General features: G+C 40.6%; 3 protein-coding genes across 12 annotated transcripts; all 3 read right to left on the reverse strand.

Moving 5' to 3' along the window:
- On the reverse strand, positions 294-3,670 carry LOC109713824 (calcium-dependent protein kinase 29-like). Its single transcript, XM_020238092.1, has 8 exons — positions 3,248-3,670; positions 2,414-2,537; positions 2,169-2,312; positions 1,872-2,024; positions 1,435-1,550; positions 1,134-1,301; positions 808-1,038; positions 294-713 (listed from the first exon to the last, which is right to left on the reverse strand). Exons 1-8 carry the CDS (start codon positions 3,668-3,670, stop codon positions 567-569), a joined length of 1,506 nt encoding a protein of 501 aa, XP_020093681.1. The 3' UTR covers positions 294-566.
- LOC109714893 (patatin-like protein 3) lies at positions 4,671-10,668 on the reverse strand. 8 transcript variants are annotated; one of them, XM_020239633.1, is made up of 9 exons: positions 10,558-10,668; positions 9,928-10,071; positions 9,605-9,759; positions 8,084-8,280; positions 7,722-7,909; positions 7,012-7,210; positions 6,449-6,610; positions 5,877-6,182; positions 4,671-5,172 (listed from the first exon to the last, which is right to left on the reverse strand). In XM_020239633.1, exons 3-9 carry the CDS (start codon positions 9,657-9,659, stop codon positions 4,939-4,941), a joined length of 1,341 nt encoding a protein of 446 aa, XP_020095222.1. In that variant the 5' UTR covers positions 9,660-9,759; positions 9,928-10,071; positions 10,558-10,668; the 3' UTR covers positions 4,671-4,938. The 8 variants fall into 8 exon arrangements, with proteins under 8 accessions (XP_020095222.1, XP_020095253.1, XP_020095261.1 ...); XM_020239664.1 differs by having other exon boundaries at positions 8,084-8,237; positions 9,988-10,125; positions 10,558-10,662; XM_020239672.1 differs by having other exon boundaries at positions 8,084-8,251; positions 9,988-10,125; positions 10,558-10,662.
- LOC109710928 (ATPase family AAA domain-containing protein At1g05910) lies at positions 11,256-18,166 on the reverse strand. Of its 3 annotated transcripts, none has more exons than XM_020233750.1 (11): positions 18,083-18,166; positions 17,588-17,812; positions 16,665-16,769; positions 14,708-16,501; positions 14,436-14,624; positions 13,993-14,135; positions 13,343-13,588; positions 12,753-12,939; positions 12,291-12,356; positions 11,934-12,183; positions 11,256-11,722 (listed from the first exon to the last, which is right to left on the reverse strand). In XM_020233750.1, exons 2-11 carry the CDS (start codon positions 17,795-17,797, stop codon positions 11,295-11,297), a joined length of 3,618 nt encoding a protein of 1,205 aa, XP_020089339.1. In that variant the 5' UTR covers positions 17,798-17,812; positions 18,083-18,166; the 3' UTR covers positions 11,256-11,294. The 3 variants fall into 3 exon arrangements, with proteins under 3 accessions (XP_020089339.1, XP_020089333.1, XP_020089348.1); XM_020233744.1 differs by having other exon boundaries at positions 17,588-17,844; positions 18,083-18,162; XM_020233759.1 differs by lacking the exons at positions 17,588-17,812; positions 18,083-18,166 and having other exon boundaries at positions 16,624-16,766.

An 18,874-nucleotide genomic window follows, 5' to 3' on the forward strand; every position in this document is an offset into this window, starting at 1 on the left:
TCATATTAGCATGTACAATGAAAAGACCTTAATTTCAAAGAATATATACACCTCTTTTGCCTCTGACAAAATTTGAATTTATACCTTAGTCAAATCAACATCATCAAGAGTTTCTGATACTGAGTGAGCTACTTGCACTGATGTATGAAATGCACACACACAAACTGTAAATAAAATTGTATTGATGTAGCTTCAGAACCTTCTCATACAAAATGCCAATGCCATTATTCAACCATTTTGTAATCTGAAAATCTCACAGGAATACAATACATTTTTTTTTACAAAAAATTGGGTGAAAAAAAGCAACAGATATGTCATAATTCATACATATGGTGGAGAGCTCACTTCAGATACATAATCATGCGCGCAGAAAATAATCAATTCGGTACATAACTCGATAGATATTACATATGAGAGGAAGGAAAAACAGGGAGGCGAAGCGCAAAGAGATTAGACAGGTATAATAATCAAGAAAGATTTTGGAGAGCTTGTTGATGAATGTATTCTCATTGTGGTTTTTAACTCAGGCTGCCTTTTCAACTAAAAGATTTTTCTTCTCTTTCCTGCTATTCCTGGTGCAGGGTAGAGCCATCTTTGAACAATTTCCGACTGAGGGTATTCAGGACAGCCCGCGAGTACTGCCGCGAAGCATTCCTCCAGTCCGATCCAGCTTTCATCATCAGCTCAAATTCGTGGTAGCTAATTCGGCCGTCCTGAAGTATTTATTACAAGGCAAGGAATATAGTTAGTTATGTTCAAGAAGGTAGGGTGGTTATATACCGATTTCAGAGAGAATTGGAATTAAACCTTGTCTTTGTCGACGTCGGAGATGATCTCTCGGATCACTTGATCATTAGGGCCAAGATCACCCTCGACTAAAGCTTCCCTCAACTCTTCCATCTCGATAAAACCGCTACCGTCCTTGTCGAAGAATTCGAATGCCTTGGTTAGGTGCTCCTCGCTTCCGATCTTCTTAAGGTGAACAGAGACGGTCACAAACTCCTCACAGTCGAGAGTACCATTTCCATCTGTGTCGGCCTGTAAAATCACAATGCAGGGATTGTGAATTTTCGGATCACGTCAGGGAATGTGCTAAGGAAATTAATACATGAGCACAGGAAGTAGGTACTTACTGCCTCCAATAACATCTGAACATCTGGTTCTGTGACGGGCTGCCCGATATTTTGGAGGCCCTCTTTGAGCTCTTCGAGCGTGAGGTTTCCGTTTTTATCGGTGTCCATCATGTGGAACATCTGCTTGATGTTGGCCACCTCTTCCACAGGCAGATTCTTAGCTACCACCTTGATTTGTTCGACGTTGAGCAACATCACAACATTAGAGAGACCAATTGCTGAGCGAAAAAGAAAACACTAGCTACTGGAAGGAAACATACACGAGCACGCAGTTTCAGTCGTATGAAAAAAATAAGCTTACTCGTAGGACTTTCTTCTTGAACTTGTTCATCGCAGAGAATTGCTTTAGTCTGTCTCTAACAGCCTCTCCGAGTGAAATATTCGGAGCCATGTTTGCATTCTTGAGCCAAGGATGTTCTTCTCACATATCAAAACAAGGCAAGCAATCAACTGCTGTTTCCGCTACAGATATAGATAGATATATATGCTGAACTGATCGAAACCATGCGTTTGGTGCGATAAGTGTTAACGCATTGTAGTACTACTGTTGAACCAGTAATTGCATGTTTCATTGTAGTCTGGCGATTATTTTGACAGAAAAAGTTTACTGAGCATGTTATAAGCCCCCATTTTGCGTTACTTTCGTCTCGAACACGAAAATTAACTATTTCGTGCTACTGACATGTATGTAAAATCGTCGGTTTCATTGGAAGAGGGAAGAGAGAAAAGCGTATATACCGAGAACCTCCTTAGCGGTTAGGCGAGTATAAGGATTAGGATCGAGCATGCGCCTTACGAGATCTTTAGCATTCTCCGAGACCTTGGGCCACGGCTCCCTTTCGAAATCGATTACGGATCGGATAATTGCCTGCGCAATGCCCTCGTCAGTCTCTGCACTAGTCACACAAGAGGAGCATCAGAACTAGCTAGTTCTTCGCCATCATACTTCATATTCTTAGTTTAGATACAAAAGGAGGAAGACACAGAGAGAGAGAGTGTGTGTATGCGTGTGAATGAATGAATGAATGAAAGAACCTGCCCAAAAAGGCGGTACGCCGCATAGCAAGATGTAGAGAATAACGCCGGCGCTCCAAACATCAACCTCGGGTCCGTAATTCCTTTTCAGAACTTCTGGGGCCATGTAATAGGGACTTCCGACGACTTCGGTGAAGCGTTCGCCTTGTAGTTTCAGAAGAAAAACAAGTTGAAACAGTTCAATAGTAAACTTGAGAGGCTAGCTACTGCACATGCATGCATGCAGGGCATAATCAAAGTAGTACCAGGTTTGAAGAACACCGAAAGGCCGAAATCGATCACTTTGAGCGCAGAATCCTCGGACTTATCCGCAAACAAGAAGTTCTCCGGCTTCAAGTCCCTGTGGATCACTCCATGCTTATGGCAGTGCTGCAGCATTCATTTGTAAAGTGAAATAAGAAATAGAGCACAAAATATATGTGTTATAAACATATATAATTTGATGTCTCAGACGTATGGTTTTTCACTCCTTTTTTTTAAAAAAAAAAAATTCTAGTCCTATTCTGTTTTAGTTAAGTCTCATTTCTCTTATTTGGGCCGAGTAGCGCAACAGATTCGACCCATATCGCATCTATTTTGGTCCCACATTGGGCCGGGCCCTATTTTGATGGGTAGTTAGTGCAAAAGCGGCCTTTTTGAGGTTCCGGTCACCTGCGGTGAGCTCACCCCCGCGGCAGTGTCATCTGTTTTTCCGCGAAATGATTTTTTCCGCGGAGTTTTCATCAAAAATACCCGGGGGTTATGCCACCTGGGCGGTGCACGTAACTCTAAAATTTTTTAAATTTTTGACAAAGAGTTTGTGAATTTAAATCGCCCATTTATTTATCTTAATAATAATAATAATAATAATAATAGTTGCATTTTTTTTTCCTTTTTTGTGGAAGCATGAATTAATTAATTTGCAAATAACAAAGAAATGAAATGGCAATGGAAATGGAAAATTAAGTGTTGTTGTTGTTGTTGTTGTTGTTGTTGTGAGTATAATATACGTAGTAGTAGTGAATGCTGATCGAATACATATTATTATTATTACAATGTTACGTAGATAGATAGATAGATAGAAATGTGATCATATATACCTGGACGACCTGGACGATGGTGTTGGCGACGGCGGCGGCGGCGCGCTCGGAGTAGTGGCCGCGGGCGACGATGCGGTCGAAGAGCTCGCCGCCCTGGCAGAGCTCCATGACGAGGTGGACGGCGTCGGCGTCCTCGTAGGCGCCGCGCAGCCGCACCACGTTCGGGTGGGCGGGCAGCCGGCGCATGATCTCCACCTCCCGCCGCACGTCCTCCGCCGCCGTCCGCCCCCTCAGCCGCCCCTTCGATATCGTCTTGCACGCCAGCGCCGCCCCCGTCGCCGCCTCCTCGCACCGCCGCGTCACCCCGAACTCCCCCCGCCCCACCTCCTCCCCCATCCGGTACCGCACCGCAAACTCCGGCCCCGTCCCCACCCCCTCCCCCTCCTTCATGATCCTCCTGATCGGCGCCTCCTTTGACGACATCGCCGCCGCCTCCTCCTCCTCCTAACCCTAGAAACCCTACAAACCCTAGCCATGTGAGTATATGTGTGTTTGGATCTGTTTATAAGTAGCGGTGAATAAGTGGAGGTATGTATGGATTTCGGTTAACTGATGATTCGCTTTGCTTAGTTATGGATGCTAGAATCGGTGTAAAAATCTATCTATCTATGCATCAAAGGTGGAAACTTTTTACCAATTATCGTGATTTGATCCTCATGGTGGTTGTTGTGGATTGATCGANGCGAGGGGAGGGGAGGGGAGGGGGGTGGGTGTGTGTGTGTGTGTGTGGCGAAGCGAGCCTCTCGGGCGTGCATGTATGTATGAATTGTGCATGCATGACCAGTGCACAAACATGTATATTTAATAGTTACGTACGTACGTTGCGCGTATACATAAATATATATATATATAATTTACTTGCAAGGAATATATAATTAATACTCTTATGAGGTAGCCCTTTTGGAGACTATAATATTGTTTTTCATGAACAATATATATTTTATGTTACCGTCTGTTTCTAGAGCAAGTGACAAAGTGCTTGATGGTTGATACCAGAGGTCCCAAGTTCGAATCCTAGTTGATTCATATTTCCAGCTAAGTTTATTTTTAAATAAAATAAATAAAGCGGATAGTGTGCTATCTATCTCTCAGAAAAAAATATATATATACATATATATATATATATATATATATATATATATATATATATATATATATATATATATTGTGCTTTTCACACAGAATTTCGATCCAATCTCGTTAGTCGCAGAAAATACAAATACGAAGACTCAAAAATCCACTCGAGTTGAATCGAGAATGATGTGCGGTTCTGCCTTACTCTGATGCCAAATTGCTCCGTAATTGCATAGTTTTACAAAGTGCATGCAACCGATCGAAGACAAAATATTTCTATTTTGGATGCACAATCTTATATTCCATCATCTAAAGATTTAAAAGAATTTTAGTGTTAGAAAAAAAGACGATAAGAAAACTGAGTAAATCTCTCTTGAGACTCCATTCAAATATCGAACGACTCTTGTTACAAACCAATTGCCAAAAAAAACACAGTTCGCGGGAGCAAGCGCACGCACACATTATCATGCACATAACTTGAAGCAACAAACCATAAGTTCAGACACACGCACAAATACACACGCACACACACACCGGATTATGCGCATAACCTACGGCGATCACGTCAGCTTCGCTGCTGACTTTTTCCCGAGTTCATCATAATGATGTTACTGTTGCTAGTTCTTAAGCCTGCGCTTCCTCTCCTCAGAGAGCAACTTTGCAAAGTTGTCGAGGGCGACTTCGTTGGTGACGTCCTTGCCCACCGTCTCATGCGGCTTCAGCTTGCCGCTCTCGATGTCGAGCACGTGGATCTGCTTCTTCAGAAGCGCTTTTCCTGCTTGAACCAGATCTCCCAGGTTCTTCTCGGTTGTAACGTCCATCGATGCTACGTCGCCCACCAAGTTATCCTCCTGAACATAACAAAAATGTCCATTCATACATATCGCATATACTTTATAATTTGTAACAAATTGTATTCCTGGGATTTTTACGGTGCGTGAGACCTACCTATGGGCACGCTCTGAAGAACCAAAAAAAAGAAGAAGAAGAAAACACAGACATGTGGACCTACGGGCGTGTTTGGAAGAATTTCGAGATTTGAGAGATTTGGACGGGGGATTGACAGAGGGAAAAGGAGTATGTAGGCTACCTCATCGTCCGTCATCGATTCTATTTCTTACCTTCATGCACGATAAAAAAGATATTGTTAAACACGGAAGAAACTGTAATTCAGTGGGTAGGTAGTGGAGACAGAAATACAAGACAGAATGGATGACAGCTCTATTGGGTGATCCACCGCTAATATTTTGCTGGACCAGATCCTGAATAAAGGTTTTGGGACAAGTTGGAAAAGTGGACCCAAAGCTCGACCTAACCTTATCGGCACTGAAACCCACTGATTATGCTATAGATCTGGACTAGCGGGCCTCATGCCTATACTACCACTAGAATGTAAGCATAGCACAGAGATTCTCTACGGCGTCAAATATGATATGGGCAATTTTGACTGATTAATGCACGCAGTCAAAACACTGTATTTGATTGTCAACGCGTCAACAACCCATAGTGGACAAATCTTGCGTAACAAAAAATTTTATTAAGTGCAGTTTTCTACCTGTATATGCAGATACTTGTCAGAGCATTGGATGGCTTCAAAGAGGCAGGCGGCATGAATGTCGACCATGTCAGAGCTGGCTTGGAAGAAGATATCAATGAGAGGTGTCGTCCCTTCGCCGACCAGCCACCCGAAGGCGCCCCATTTGGACGCCTTCCGCGCATCGAACTTCCCCTCCTGTAGCGGTGCCCCTGTCCCGATCGAGATCACCAAATATTTTCGATAGTCCAGCGGCTTCATCTCAGCTGGGAACTCTTTATTTTTCCTGTCTACCTCTTTTGTAACTTGGCCCATGGCCACCAGTGTCTGCTCCCACAATAATATAAAAAAAAAACAAAAAAAGCCAAATGTATGGCTCATTCATTGGTCCTCAATACATCTGGTTTTGAAGGGCTCTGATTAAATGCTATGCATAGAATATACAAGAGAGAATTTCTTAGTAAACTGTAATCAAACTATATCAAGGGAAAATTTTTTGAAATTCCTTTGAAATAAGGAGGTCCAAGTCTCCAAAATATTTATCAATTAACAAGAAATCATAGAAATACTGGCCTAAGAATAAAGCTTTTTACCGGATTGTTTGCAGCAACACCCCCATCAACAAGATGAAAGCTTTGAGATGATCCTTCATCATCCTTTGTCTCAAAATAGTGAGCTGGTAAATATGTTGGAGCTGCAGATGTGCTTATACATACATCTGCTAAACGAGGATTTTTTACGCAATGAGCTTTTGCCTGCAATCAATTAATTCCATTTACCATTGAATTTAAAAAAATTTTTGATACCAATTATTTTGAGATAAAACTTCAGAAAGCCCCTCAATGGTGTAGTCTGATTTTATGTTGCAATCCTGTGGTTCAAAATATATCTCCCCAACCTATGGTTACTGCTCTGCTTTCATAAGGACTTTGAGTAAAAAATTCGTTAGAGAGCTTCTTATAGAAGATAGTTTTAAGGAGGACTTAAGATGTCCTTATGGAAAGATAAAAACAAAACCACAGGATAGCAAAGTGCAACTTTTCATATCACAAAATGGCAAAGTGAGTTTACCCACAGGAACGGTTAATTGAACTTCACCTTTATTTTAGTGTGCAAAATTAGATGACAACCAAATGTGTAAGGTTCGTTAAAATACCTTGAATGTGGAGAAGATGGTGGGTTGGAGAAGCTTAATATCGAAAGCAGGGATCACAACATTTGTCAGTGTCTGATCCAACTTTGTCCCACCAAGGACATCGTTAACAAGTTTGTGCAGATACTTGCCATCATATTTTGGCCCCTTGATTATGCCGAGCATATCGCGAGTCTTTGCAAAGTAACTAAATATCCCGCTCCTGCTCAAATAGATTGATGCTTAAATTTTTCATGGTTATGGTTATGGTCATACATATTTGTACATACAAAAGATTAACAAGATTATACACCGTTCCAAGGAATTTGAATTACAACTTACAGTTAACTATTTTGCGCTTAGGAATGTTAACTTGAGAGTCGAGAGCAAAGCCTCTTACATGTCCATATTGAGTATATAATCTACAAACATATCTAGCAGAGCATTTAGCAGAAAGAAAAGCTTGGAGATCCTAACATGGCAGGAAGCTTGAATGAGCTTCCAGGCCACAATCGAGGAAGGTCCAGTATAAAGATTCTGCTTTTGCTGTGAAAATATGTCATAGAAGGGATTTTACTGAAATTCTTTGAGTGTTTCTACTTACAATTCTCTCGAACATAGTACATCTATGAAAGTTCCAACCGGGCCAAACGAGTGCTCTATCAAAGTTCATCAGCTTGAACCAATTTATCTTAGGCACTTGGCAAATAAAAAAGAATTGAGAGAAGACGTACCTCCTCTGAGGAAACATATAAGGGCAATGGCGCAAGTAAAATTGAACAATGTCCTTGGCCTCGAAGAGTGGTCTCTTGACGTTGTCTGGAGCTGGAGCGGTGAGCATTGCGGTTAAGAGCCCACCAGTGCTTGTCCCAGCAATGACATCAAAGTAGTCCGCAATCCGCGCATCCTTACCATCATAGTCCTGCAAATTCAGTACAGCCGCAAGAAAGAAGAATAAAAGATTCTCTTAGTGATGAAAGCTTAGCAGTAGAAATTTGTCAAAATCATCAGAGTACAAACTTTATGCAAACCAGCCAGGTAAGATTTACATGTTTGCACTTTGTACACTACCGGAGCATTTTGTATGTGTTTATACCTGGAGTCTTGATTCAAGGAACTCAAGGATGACTCCTGGAATGATGCCTCGCACGCCACCGCCGTCGATGCTCAGCACCGTGATCAGCTCCCCCTTGCATGGTGGCAGGTGTGCAAAGTCATCTGCCATTTGCGAGCAAGCCTTTCTATTTTTCCTGAGATGTGGGAGCTTTGAGGGCTTTATGCCAACTGGTGGAGCTATTTGTAGGCAAAATGGATTATTGTTATGAGGGTAATTATGGAAGAATCATGGACTGTACCTGGTCTACCAAATCACCCATAGACAAAGACAAAAGACATTAGATGTATCTTTCTAAAAGAGATATTTTACTGGCTCAATTGCATTAGTGGTCCTCTGTCTTCTAGTGCTGTTTCAGCTTAGTCATTCCTTTTCTTTTATTTTCCTTTTTTCTTTTTGAAATTAATTTCAGTTTAGTGTTGAATTATTCAACTTTTAAAATTGAGTCACTAACACTTGCATCATATTGCCATTTGCAACCTTTCCCAGCGTAAACATTGTGTTGCATTATCAAACTTACTACAGGATAATTGATGAGCCCATTTTATTGAAAAAATTTAGTAGAAAGACTTAAAATGCGACAAGATATAATGACAATGGATTAGATTGAAAAAATAGCAAGTGCTAAATAATAATGGATTCAGTTGGAAGTGTTAAGAGATTTTGGGAATAAGAATTTAATTAATTGAAAAAGAAATGACGAAAGAAGTGGAGCGAGAATGGGATTTTTGCCTCCTAATCATTTGATCTTTTCCCAGAAAAGCAGATTCTCTTCTGGTGGTCTGTACATTTCTTCTTTTTTTGGAGAAAATAAAGCTTCTTCTATAATTGTTCATGTGATCAAATGAGAGACTCAAAGTTGAACAAAAGAAGTACAAAGAAAAGGAGAGATGTCGATATATGCTACGAGGACAACTACTCTGCCATAGGTAGTCATAGAAGTCATTTTAGTTCTCCAAAATTGGAAAGGAAAACTCTGGTTAAAGAGACAGCTTCAGATTTACCGGTGGCAACTTCGCACAATATACACCACCCAATACTTTTGTTACTTTTACAACTGTTGATTACTCTATTGATTGTTTGAGAATCCAGAAGAAATTAAGCAGACTTGATCCTCACAAAAGAGTTTAGAAGTGTATACTCTGATCTTGCACAAAGGGTTAAAATTCAAGATTATTTGTGAGTTGAAAATATACACATATTTAGATACTTTACAAGTATCTATTACAATAATAGACAACAGTGCAAAAAGAGAGGCACAGTTAAAAGAAAAAAAAAAGAAGTAAAAGAAGACCAGTTTCCTGCAAGTAAAAGATAATGGCAACATGATAAAGATCAGAAGAACAACACACAAATGATGCAGGAAGACGAACACAGCTTCTGCCGAATCCACAGAAATACATGACTAATTTGTGTTTTTATATCCTGATATAACCACAACATAACATGTTATAATATCCATATATAGTAAAGAAAATTTTCTAACTAACGAGTTAGTGTTACCAGAACATGAAAACTCGTAGATGAACAGAAGTAACGTAGTAGCAAGCAACATCATCGTCGTAGTCTTCCCTTAGCTTTAGCTCCAATGTCTAGTCACAAAATGGTAAATGTTTCGTTGTCGGGCTGAAAGAAGAGTGCTTTAATGTCTTCATCGCCTGAAGAATTGGGTTTACCATTTGCAAAAGAAAAGAGACAGCATACCAATCTTCAGAAACTTATCAGTAACATAGAAAAGACACTCCTTAAAGAGAAGAGGGAGAAAAAGAACCATAGAAAAGACATAAAGAGCAAGATTTGTAATTACACAAGAATGAGAAAACTACCACACTCACACACACGCACGTGCCCGCACACGCACGCATGCACGAGAGAGAGCGAGAGACCTGGTCCTGATTGTGAGCAGGTCATGGAAGGGAGAATTTCTGGAACTGTCACCAGTTTTAGGAGATCTTCGGTATCCATTGCAGCTTCATAAACCAGGGAAAATGGTAGGTAGCGTCACAGGACACAATGATCAAAATCTACATATATGAGAGAGCTTAAAGATAGTAATACAAAGAAGATGACTACTACAAACGCTCATAATATAACAAAGTCAGATATATGAACACAAGCAAAAGCTATTCGCAATACTTTATAGTGTGATTTCCAATTACGCCGCATCGAAAAAATTAACCAATTTTGAAGTAGCTTTGGTTCAACGAAACAGCAGTTAATTCACTACAGCAGTTCTTTGTTGCTGTTGATCCAGTTCCAAAGCACGGAAAAGGCTCAGCGCAATCACATTATGGATCGAAGAAGCCCCTAAATCAAGTATGATGATTTTGAACTGCGTGGGCGATTTGAGACGTCCAAAATCAAATGGACGAATCAAAACCCTAACTGTTCGGGATTGGAGCAGCTGGAGAAACTGGGAAAGGGGGACGGGGAATAGCGATGGGAAGAGGCGATACCTGAGCTTGAAGACGAGGACGAGGACGAGGACGAGGAACGGGATTGTGGATGCGGCGACGTAGAAGAGAGAGCTCGAGGAGGCTTTTTTTTTTTTTTTTTTTTTTTTTTTTGGGGGTGTGTGTGTGAGAGAGAGAGTGTGTAAAAGGCTGTGCTAATAAATAAATGACGAAAAGTCTAATGGAAATATAATATAAATATTTTATAGAATGTAAGTTGCCCATTTTTTTTTTTTTAAAAAAAACGATTTACAATTTTTAAAAATTTTATTAACTATTTAAATTATTATATCTAGAAGCACGGCTAAATATTCAGTTCACTCCAGTTTCCTATCATCAATATCCCAACAATTCATAAACGATAAATTAGACTGAAATAAGCAACTTAGCTAAAGAAAATAATGACATAAATTGAACCAAAAAGCGTATATGGTAATTGGCCAAGCCTAAGAAACATTCCATTAATGAGCATTTCTAAGTTCTAAAACCTTTTCTAACTTTGATCATGTCGAATTGTGTGCTACACGACCAGTCAACAAGGGAGAAGCTCAGGGAACTTTTCCACAACATATTTGCGGATCTATTATAAGAGAATTATAAGCAGATATACAGCTAGGGAAAATTATAAAAAAGAATTAGGAAAAAAAAAATGAAGAAAAGGAGCAATGATAACATCCCTAAGTAAAAGAAAGTGAAAGAAGTAAAAAAAAAAAAAGGAAAAAACAAATTTATTATTATTGTCAAAAATTATCATCATCCTCAACAAATGTCAAGAGATGCTTCACAGTTGATAGCTTATCATCCTCCGCTCTACTTTGTTGTCTACTTCTCGATGCCATCACGCCTTTGAACACTCGCGCATACAGCCTCTCGAGCTGGGGGACACCGTAACCTTCGGTGCGTTCCATAAGCCGTCGCTTCACGGAAGCGATTTGCTCGGAAATCTCGGGATTAGCTGCTGCTGCAGATTCTTCGGATCCATTGGTGACCGGGGGTGCAGAAGCCATTCCGGGTGATTCTGGGAGTTCGATGTCTGTGGGGTTTTCCGGTCTTTCTAAAGAACCGTTTGAATCGGTTTCTATGCTTAACCCTGCTTGGGAATAATTTGGCTTTGATAAATCTTGATCGGTAGCGGTAGCAGTAGCAGCTCTATCGTCTCTCCCCAAGCCTGAAATGATTTAGAGAGCAACTTCAAATCGAAATAGATATATGGCATTCCAATACTAAGAGAGTATATATTTCCAGGAATATTGCTTGGGTTACTACTACAAGATATGTGGACTATTTTGACAGAGACAGGAAATCCATTAACAAGAGATTTGACGACATTATTTGTCAATTGAAATAGAGATTTAGAGTAAAGGGGAAAAAAAAAGTACCTGCTAGATCATTTTCAACATTTTTCTTTTGCCTCTTTAATGCTTCGTAACTCTGCGACAAGTTCACCTCTGGTGGAACATTACGAAGCCGAGCACTTGTTCTAGGAACAGAAGCCAGTTGAACAACCGGTGCTGCTGGCAGAAGCAAGCTGTCATCATCATCTTCCACCTGAACCGGTCCCCCCTGTGCCGCAATCTTGTCACAAAATGTTGCCAGAGCTGGGTCCATTTGTGACAACATACCTAGCACCTAAAAAGTAAGAGGGGGTCAAAAAAAAAAAAAAAAACTTACGAAGATTAGTACAACTCTACCTAATACCAAGTACAATCAGGAAGAAGAGAGAAGCAAAACTATACCACGTCTCGAAGCTCACAAGCTCTGCTAACAATCCTAGTCCCGTTGTAGTCGTCTCCATTATAAGCCTGCAGATTTCAACCCCAAAAGATCAACACCATAGTATCAGATACAACTATAGTATATAAAAAGGAAAAAACAGGCAAAATATATGTGTAAACCCTGTACTTCCATGATATGGCATGCGCGTTCAGCAGCTGACGTAACGGATGTCAAGATTTTGGAAGACAAAATGGGTCAGACAGAGAATAAAAATGTAGAAAAACTGGACTAAATCATCTGAGTTCACGGAATTTTAAGTCATAATAATACTACAAAAACAGAGGGAATGTCCATGGCTTTCACCCCCATAAAAGAAAATCCAAACATGTAGTATTTGAAACAAATAACTAGAGATAAAACTGCAACAGTTCAACCGCATATACAAATGCGCTAACAAAGTAGATTTGACAGATAAATGGTACCTTAGCATTGGACACAATAAGGTCAACGTCTTTCATAAATGCTGCACGAGTGAGATATTGCCCACAGTCCACACGCTGCAAAACGGTAGCTACATCCATTGGGTTGTGAATAATTGATCGATAGTCTGGCACTTCCTCTTCCATGACTGGGAAATGAAACATGCTGAATCTCTTATCATAGAGAACCCTTCACAGAAAACAAACAAACATCTTCAGAGAAACTTATCTTGTTTTGAGAAATGGAAAAGGAAAACCCTGCAAGTCACCAAGACTTTCAAGATGCATAAAAATCTTAGGGTTCTTGCCTCTTAATTGGTAAGGAATGCTACAAAGTTCCAGAGACATGGCTATCATAAGATCAAACTCTTCGACTATTTGTCATTTCTGAACATATTAATTATTTATCATTCCTTAGAGATAATACAGTATACAAAAGTTTTTAAAAAGGATTTCTAGAAAAGGTACTTGTGACTCTCCAAATGCCAACTCCAAAAAAAAAAAACAGCGAAAATGGATTTGTCAGGAAACGTAAGGTACAAATTGAAGACATCAATATATGACTTCTTATAGCAGGACTCGAGAAGACAAACCGGTTGCAAACATCTCGGAGACACATTCTCAACCGACGAAGGGCATGTTGCTCAGCTTCTGCCTTAGCCTTTAATTCGGAAGCTTTTGGACCACTCACTTCCTTTGGTGCTTTAGGAAGTTCTGCTAATGATTTTGGTTCTTTTGATTTGCTTGTCGAGTCCTCCATCTGGAGAAATAAAATGGCTTGGAGAAAAAGATCAAAAAATTTGGACTTGTCATCTGCGGTTGGCTGATCGACTTGATACCTATCAAATAAAAATGTAGCACGACTTTATGAACAATACAGACAATTAGAAAGAAAAGATAAATTTTAGTTTCACAAATGAGAGACAGGTAATGTTCATCAATGCCACAGAGTCTCATTAAACCATAAACCATAATCAAAATACAGTTTAATCTTTGATCCAAGTGAAAATGATTAAATTGCTCCAAATTGGTAAACCACAATTTCAGTTGCAATGCCAATCCACAACATGCAAGTCATAACTATCAAGGAAAAAGCATGTAAGTTACTACATTAAATAACTATCAGTCATTTCTGATATTACATATCTCCACATAGACTCTAACTAGTTAAAGAAATAAGCCAGTAACAATGTGAAAGATAATAAAGTTTAAGCAGCACTAAAATATTATGTTAGAAACATACACATTACGGAAAGCAAGAATGGAAGCGGACTCATCATCTAGCTTGTCAAAAGGTAGAGAAGACGTTCCTAATAGTAATATAGGGAGATTTGATGGTAATTCCTCCAACAGAGTGAGCAAGACGGCCTTAAGCTGCTCATGTGCCTGAACACATAAATAAAACAATCAGGAAAAAAAAAGGGTAATGGCACTCAGAAATAAGTAAATAATTGAATTCAACATTTATTTGCTTGTTTTATGCACTGGCGAGAGTCCCGGGCTTGCAACTATAAGTTGTATGATTGGATCTTAGGTTATGAGCAGCCACTTCATGCAATCAATGCTGAGAGGACTGCCTCCAAATACAACCCTCCCAGTACCCTACTTGAATGCAACTAAAACTAAACAATGGCCTCTTTTTGCCGAATACAACACATAAGTTTCAGAATCAGCTGAGGGACTCACAGTCTCCCACCAAAGATGGAATTGAGGTAAGTAAAGAATAGAAGGGGTGGTTCTTCTTGCTTCACCAAATATATGCACTAAAGCTTCCTCTGGAGTCTTTGCGCTTGGATCAGAAAGGAGAGATGGAAGGCCCAGTGAATGAACAGGAAATTTCTCCAATTCATGCAAGACAGCAGGTCCAAGATGGTCCTGTAAGATTATAGAAGAGTATTTACAAAAGCATTTAACTAACTTCCAATATCCTCATCAAAGAAAGGGGGTGAGAGATTTACCAGCCCAACACTCTCATCACCACATATAAGAAGGCGAGGTCTATAAACTAGAGGAAGAGCAGAACCAAAGGACGAAACAGAAAACTTGCAAAGTTCTAAAGATGACAGGTAAGGGAAAATATCAGATACACGATCCATTAATCTATCGAGATGTCTCTGTAAACATGGAGCAATAATTGCCGACAGCGGCCTGGAATGCACAACTGCTCCCCGATGTGCAGCAGGTGTTATTGTCGACATGGCTTCTACAAAGTGATATTTCTCTACCTTCACAGAGTCGACATCTATGATGAACTTATCATCGCTAGTGTACACCTGAGGATACTTCTCGCGGAATGCCCTTATCGCAGCTTCTGTGCATAGAGCTTTGAGATCAGCACCACAATATCCCACACAACTAGCAGCTAGCTCCAACTTTAGCTCTTTAGAAGGAGGGTCCTTCCATTTGCGTGTATGAATATCTAATATCTGAGCACGTGCTTCATAACCAGGTAGAGGAAAATTAAATTCACGATCAAACCGGCCAGGACGGCGTAATGCTCCATCAATAGCATCAATTCTATTGGTAGCTCCTATTAAAACAACTTGCCCACGAGAATCAAGGCCATCCATCAAGGCAAGTAAAGTCGAGACGATAGAATTGTGAATCTGCTCTTGCTTGCTAGATCTAACAGGGGCAAGTCCATCAATCTCGTCAAAAAAGATAATAGACGGCTGATTTCTTTGAGCTTCTTCAAAAAGCAACTTAAGCTGTCTCTCTGCCTCACCAACCCATTTACTGAGAACATCAGCTCCCTTGCGCATGTAAAAGCTGACTTTTTGGCCAGCCTTAGAGGCAGCGCAGGCCAATGCTCTAGCAATCAGCGTTTTTCCTGTACCAGGAGGACCACAAAGTAGTACGCCCCTTGGAGGGGTGATGTGATATTTTGCGAAGAAGTCAGGATATAATAGAGGGAAGAAGACCATTTCCTTTAAAGCATCAATGTACTCTGAAAGCCCACCTATGTCGTCAAAACTCACGCTATCATCCACCTGTAATGGCTGAATATCCGCCCCTCCCTTCGAACTGGGCCCAGCAGTTTGAATGCTTGCGGTCAGCGAAGCAATATTCTCACCTTGGTGGCCCCACCCCGATGCAGCAACATTCAGGCCCCAAGCTGTCGTACTATGCATGTCTAAACCACCCAAAAACCATGGCATCCCACTTCTACTTCCACTTCGGGCCCATGGAATACTGGGACCTTGGTCCATCTCATCCACAAGAAGAGAATCATCTGAATCATCCGGTATTGCAAAACGAGGGCGCTTATGTACTCTCGATCCTCCCTTTTTAAAATACTTGCTGTTCTTGGGACCCATTCCATGGTGCAGCACTCTACGAGGAGACCGTTGCCTCTGCTTTCCCTCCTTCTCCGGAGAGAGTCTGCGAACTTCCTGACGGTTTCGTAAGTCATACCGCCTCTTTCCTTCTTGCTCTTCTTCACCCTCTTCGTCATCCCCGTCTTCTTCCTCTGCTTCATCTTCTCCGCCCTCATCTTCGTTTCCACCATCCTCCTCTGCATCGTTGCCATTACCTGTTTTGTCTCTTGCAGCCTGTGCTTCGGAGCTTTCCTGCTCATCATCATCAGATTCTTGATATGGTAATATCCTTTGCCCCCTCAATGATCGCCTAGGTCGTAAGCCCTCACGGCGCGGGAGAGATTTTGAATTAGCAACCTTTTTACTCACTGGTGATGCTTCATCATGACTCACATTATTTTCCATTTTGTTTCTGGTAGAACGATATCTGGGTGTCTGTTGGAAAAAAAAAAAAAAAAAAAAAAAAAAAAAAAAAAAAAGTTTCAAAAGTTTGCTTAAACCAGACCGACACATTTTTTTTCACACTTTTAGGCCCTAAGACATCATACCGAACTGACCTCTACAAATATTCGATGCATGGGAGAGTATAAAATCTCACCATTAGATCATCATCTTCCGTTCCGGAGCTGTCTGTTCCATAGTCTTCTAAAGTTACAGAAACCTTTCGTTTTCTTGTTGATCGCCGAAGGTTGGCAGCAACAGACTACAAAAAGAAAAGGCAATAACCAAGTTATCAGAGTCTGAAGGAAACATGTCCCACATGACAAAAGATAATAATCATCTGCAGTCATATAATACCTTACAATTTGCAACCAAAAGTTTGTTTAAGTACAAGGTACTGTCTTATATTTTAAACATACCAAACTGCATGTAAAACAGAGAGCCATCGAAAAATATAGCATTATTTCTGACGTACAAAACAAATCAACAAAACTGAATCTTTGATTCAGCAGTTTATTTATGCAATAATTACAGGCCGCTTCAATACCAAAAGAAGCAAATAGACCGATAACCAAGCTGATGCAGTGCATAGGTAAGTAGGTTTAATCATTTTAAAATAAACACGTCAACACTGTATAAGTAACTATTGATCACTTGGCCACTAAATACTAATCATGTGTTTAAAAGTAACCAACACCGGAAAGAGAGAATAGATGAAGGTTAACATAGCTTACTAAGAAACTATTAATAACCACAAGATAGTAGATACTGCCACTTTTAAAGATATCAAGCACTTACATTTTGACTATTGTAAAATACCGCTAATCATCCATTACATGAATAAGGATACTAAAAGTACAATCAACAGCCTCAGTTGTACCGCTGCAGCACAAAATTGACTAAACCATGAATAACCAACATGCAGCAGCCATAGTAAACAAATCAACTACTTAACAAACAAGAATAAAACATGTAGAACAACTGACAACTGAGCAACCAATCTATAAGTTCCCATTCACTACAAGTTGTAACAAATTTAACAAGCATCAATCACAAAAGGAACATCGGAGCGGTTCTTACATCAGAAGGGGGAGTCTGTGCCGGCGTGTTCCTCGGCCGCAGCAGCTTCTTGGCAATCTGTGACGCGGAGGTCCTCCTCTTCGCCTTCACCTTCTTCCTCATCACCGGCTTGTAGTAAAGATAAGCCCTTCCGAAGTACTTGGGCCGCTGCCGGAGCCTATCGCTAGTCCGCAGCGGCCTGATCGCCTCCCCGCCCCCTTTCGGGCTCATCTTCCTCCACTAACCCTACAGTAACAACCCCAGCATTACCAATCCCACTACAACACACACAATGGAACACGAGTCAAAATCCAAAGGCAACAAATTTCCAAACCCTAGCATCGAATCGTGTATTAGAACCCAATCTATTCCGATATAATGAACAAGTAAACACCAAACCATGATCAAAACTCGTTGCATGTCAATGATCAAAGCAAGCGCCTTTAAGCTGATGATTTTAGCCCAAAAATTACCGGAAAAAAACCGGAAAAAAACAAGAGGATTCGAAATACCAACCCTAGAATCGCAACGATTGGAGATTGGAGAGCGATCGCCCCTCATAGAAGAGAAGAGGGGGGGGAGGAGAGAGAGGGGATTTCGTCTCGAGCGAGCGAGAGAGAGAGGAACTTCAGAGAGCGAGCGACGCTCTGCTTTAGGCAGAGTCGATGCGGTTACTTTTTTTTTTTGTTTTTTTTTCTTTTTTTTTTTTTTTTTTTTTCTTCTTCGTCGCCTCCTTGAAGGAAACCCTTCAATGCGTCTCACGTGCTCGGCACGTGTGGCGCGGTGGAAATTGACGACGAGACCCATTATTCTCTAGACTCGGTCCACCACGTCACACCGTGCACCGCATATCTCGACGCGAGAAGGAGCATTGGAGGGTGGTCTACGGATGACGTGGAGAACCTTGATCACGCAACGTTCGCGTACTCTCCGCATCGAGCCGTTGAGCATCGAACGGTGGGTGTTGATGAAACTGGGGTTTCTATTTAACACTCAGATGGGATTTTAGCGGCCGTTCGATTTTGATCGGACGGACGAGAACAGTTGATGAGCTACTTAAGTATTTCTTAGATAATATATAAATTTTAGGAAGGCCCATTTACCGTTTTGACCGTTATATGTGTTTTTTTTTTTTTTTTTTTTTTTTTTTTGGTCGGGTTAGGTCGGATTAGGTCGGGTTTGGTCGGATACTATTTATGGTGACCCGAACCCGATAAGAATAATGGGTAGAGTTCAAAACTATAAAACTTATCGGGTATGAGATCCAATTTGAGTTTAAAAAGGTCGAACATAATAATAAATAAATAA

Source organism: Ananas comosus, linkage group 1 (genome assembly GCF_001540865.1).
Source record: "Ananas comosus cultivar F153 linkage group 1, ASM154086v1, whole genome shotgun sequence".
In the NCBI taxonomy this organism is placed as follows: Eukaryota; Viridiplantae; Streptophyta; class Magnoliopsida; order Poales; family Bromeliaceae; genus Ananas; species Ananas comosus.

Excerpts from the sequence above, each read along its gene's own strand:
- LOC109713824 (XM_020238092.1), bottom strand. The coding sequence starts at position 3,670 with ATGTCGTCAAAGGAGGCGCCGATCAGGAGGATCATGAAGGAGGGGGAG. Across the intron at positions 2,313-2,413 it reads TTCGGTGTTCTTCAAACCTG|GCGAACGCTTCACCGAAGTC; the intron begins GTACTACTTTGA and ends TGAAACTACAAG. Across the intron at positions 1,302-1,434 it reads TCAAGAAGAAAGTCCTACGA|GTGGTAGCTAAGAATCTGCC; the intron begins GTAAGCTTATTT and ends GAACAAATCAAG.
- LOC109714893 (XM_020239633.1), bottom strand. The coding sequence starts at position 9,659 with ATGATGTTGCTTGCTACTACGTTACTTCTGTTCATCTACGAGTTTTCA. Across the intron at positions 6,611-7,011 it reads CCATCTTCTCCACATTCAAG|GCAAAAGCTCATTGCGTAAA; the intron begins GTATTTTAACGA and ends AATTGATTGCAG. Across the intron at positions 5,173-5,876 it reads ACAAGTATCTGCATATACAG|GAGGATAACTTGGTGGGCGA; the intron begins GTAGAAAACTGC and ends TGTTATGTTCAG.
- LOC109710928 (XM_020233750.1), bottom strand. The coding sequence starts at position 17,797 with ATGAGCCCGAAAGGGGGCGGGGAGGCGATCAGGCCGCTGCGGACTAGC. Across the intron at positions 16,770-17,587 it reads CACAGACTCCCCCTTCTGAT|TCTGTTGCTGCCAACCTTCG; the intron begins GTAAGAACCGCT and ends TTCTTTTTGTAG. Across the intron at positions 11,723-11,933 it reads TGTTGAAAATGATCTAGCAG|GCTTGGGGAGAGACGATAGA; the intron begins GTACTTTTTTTT and ends AAATCATTTCAG.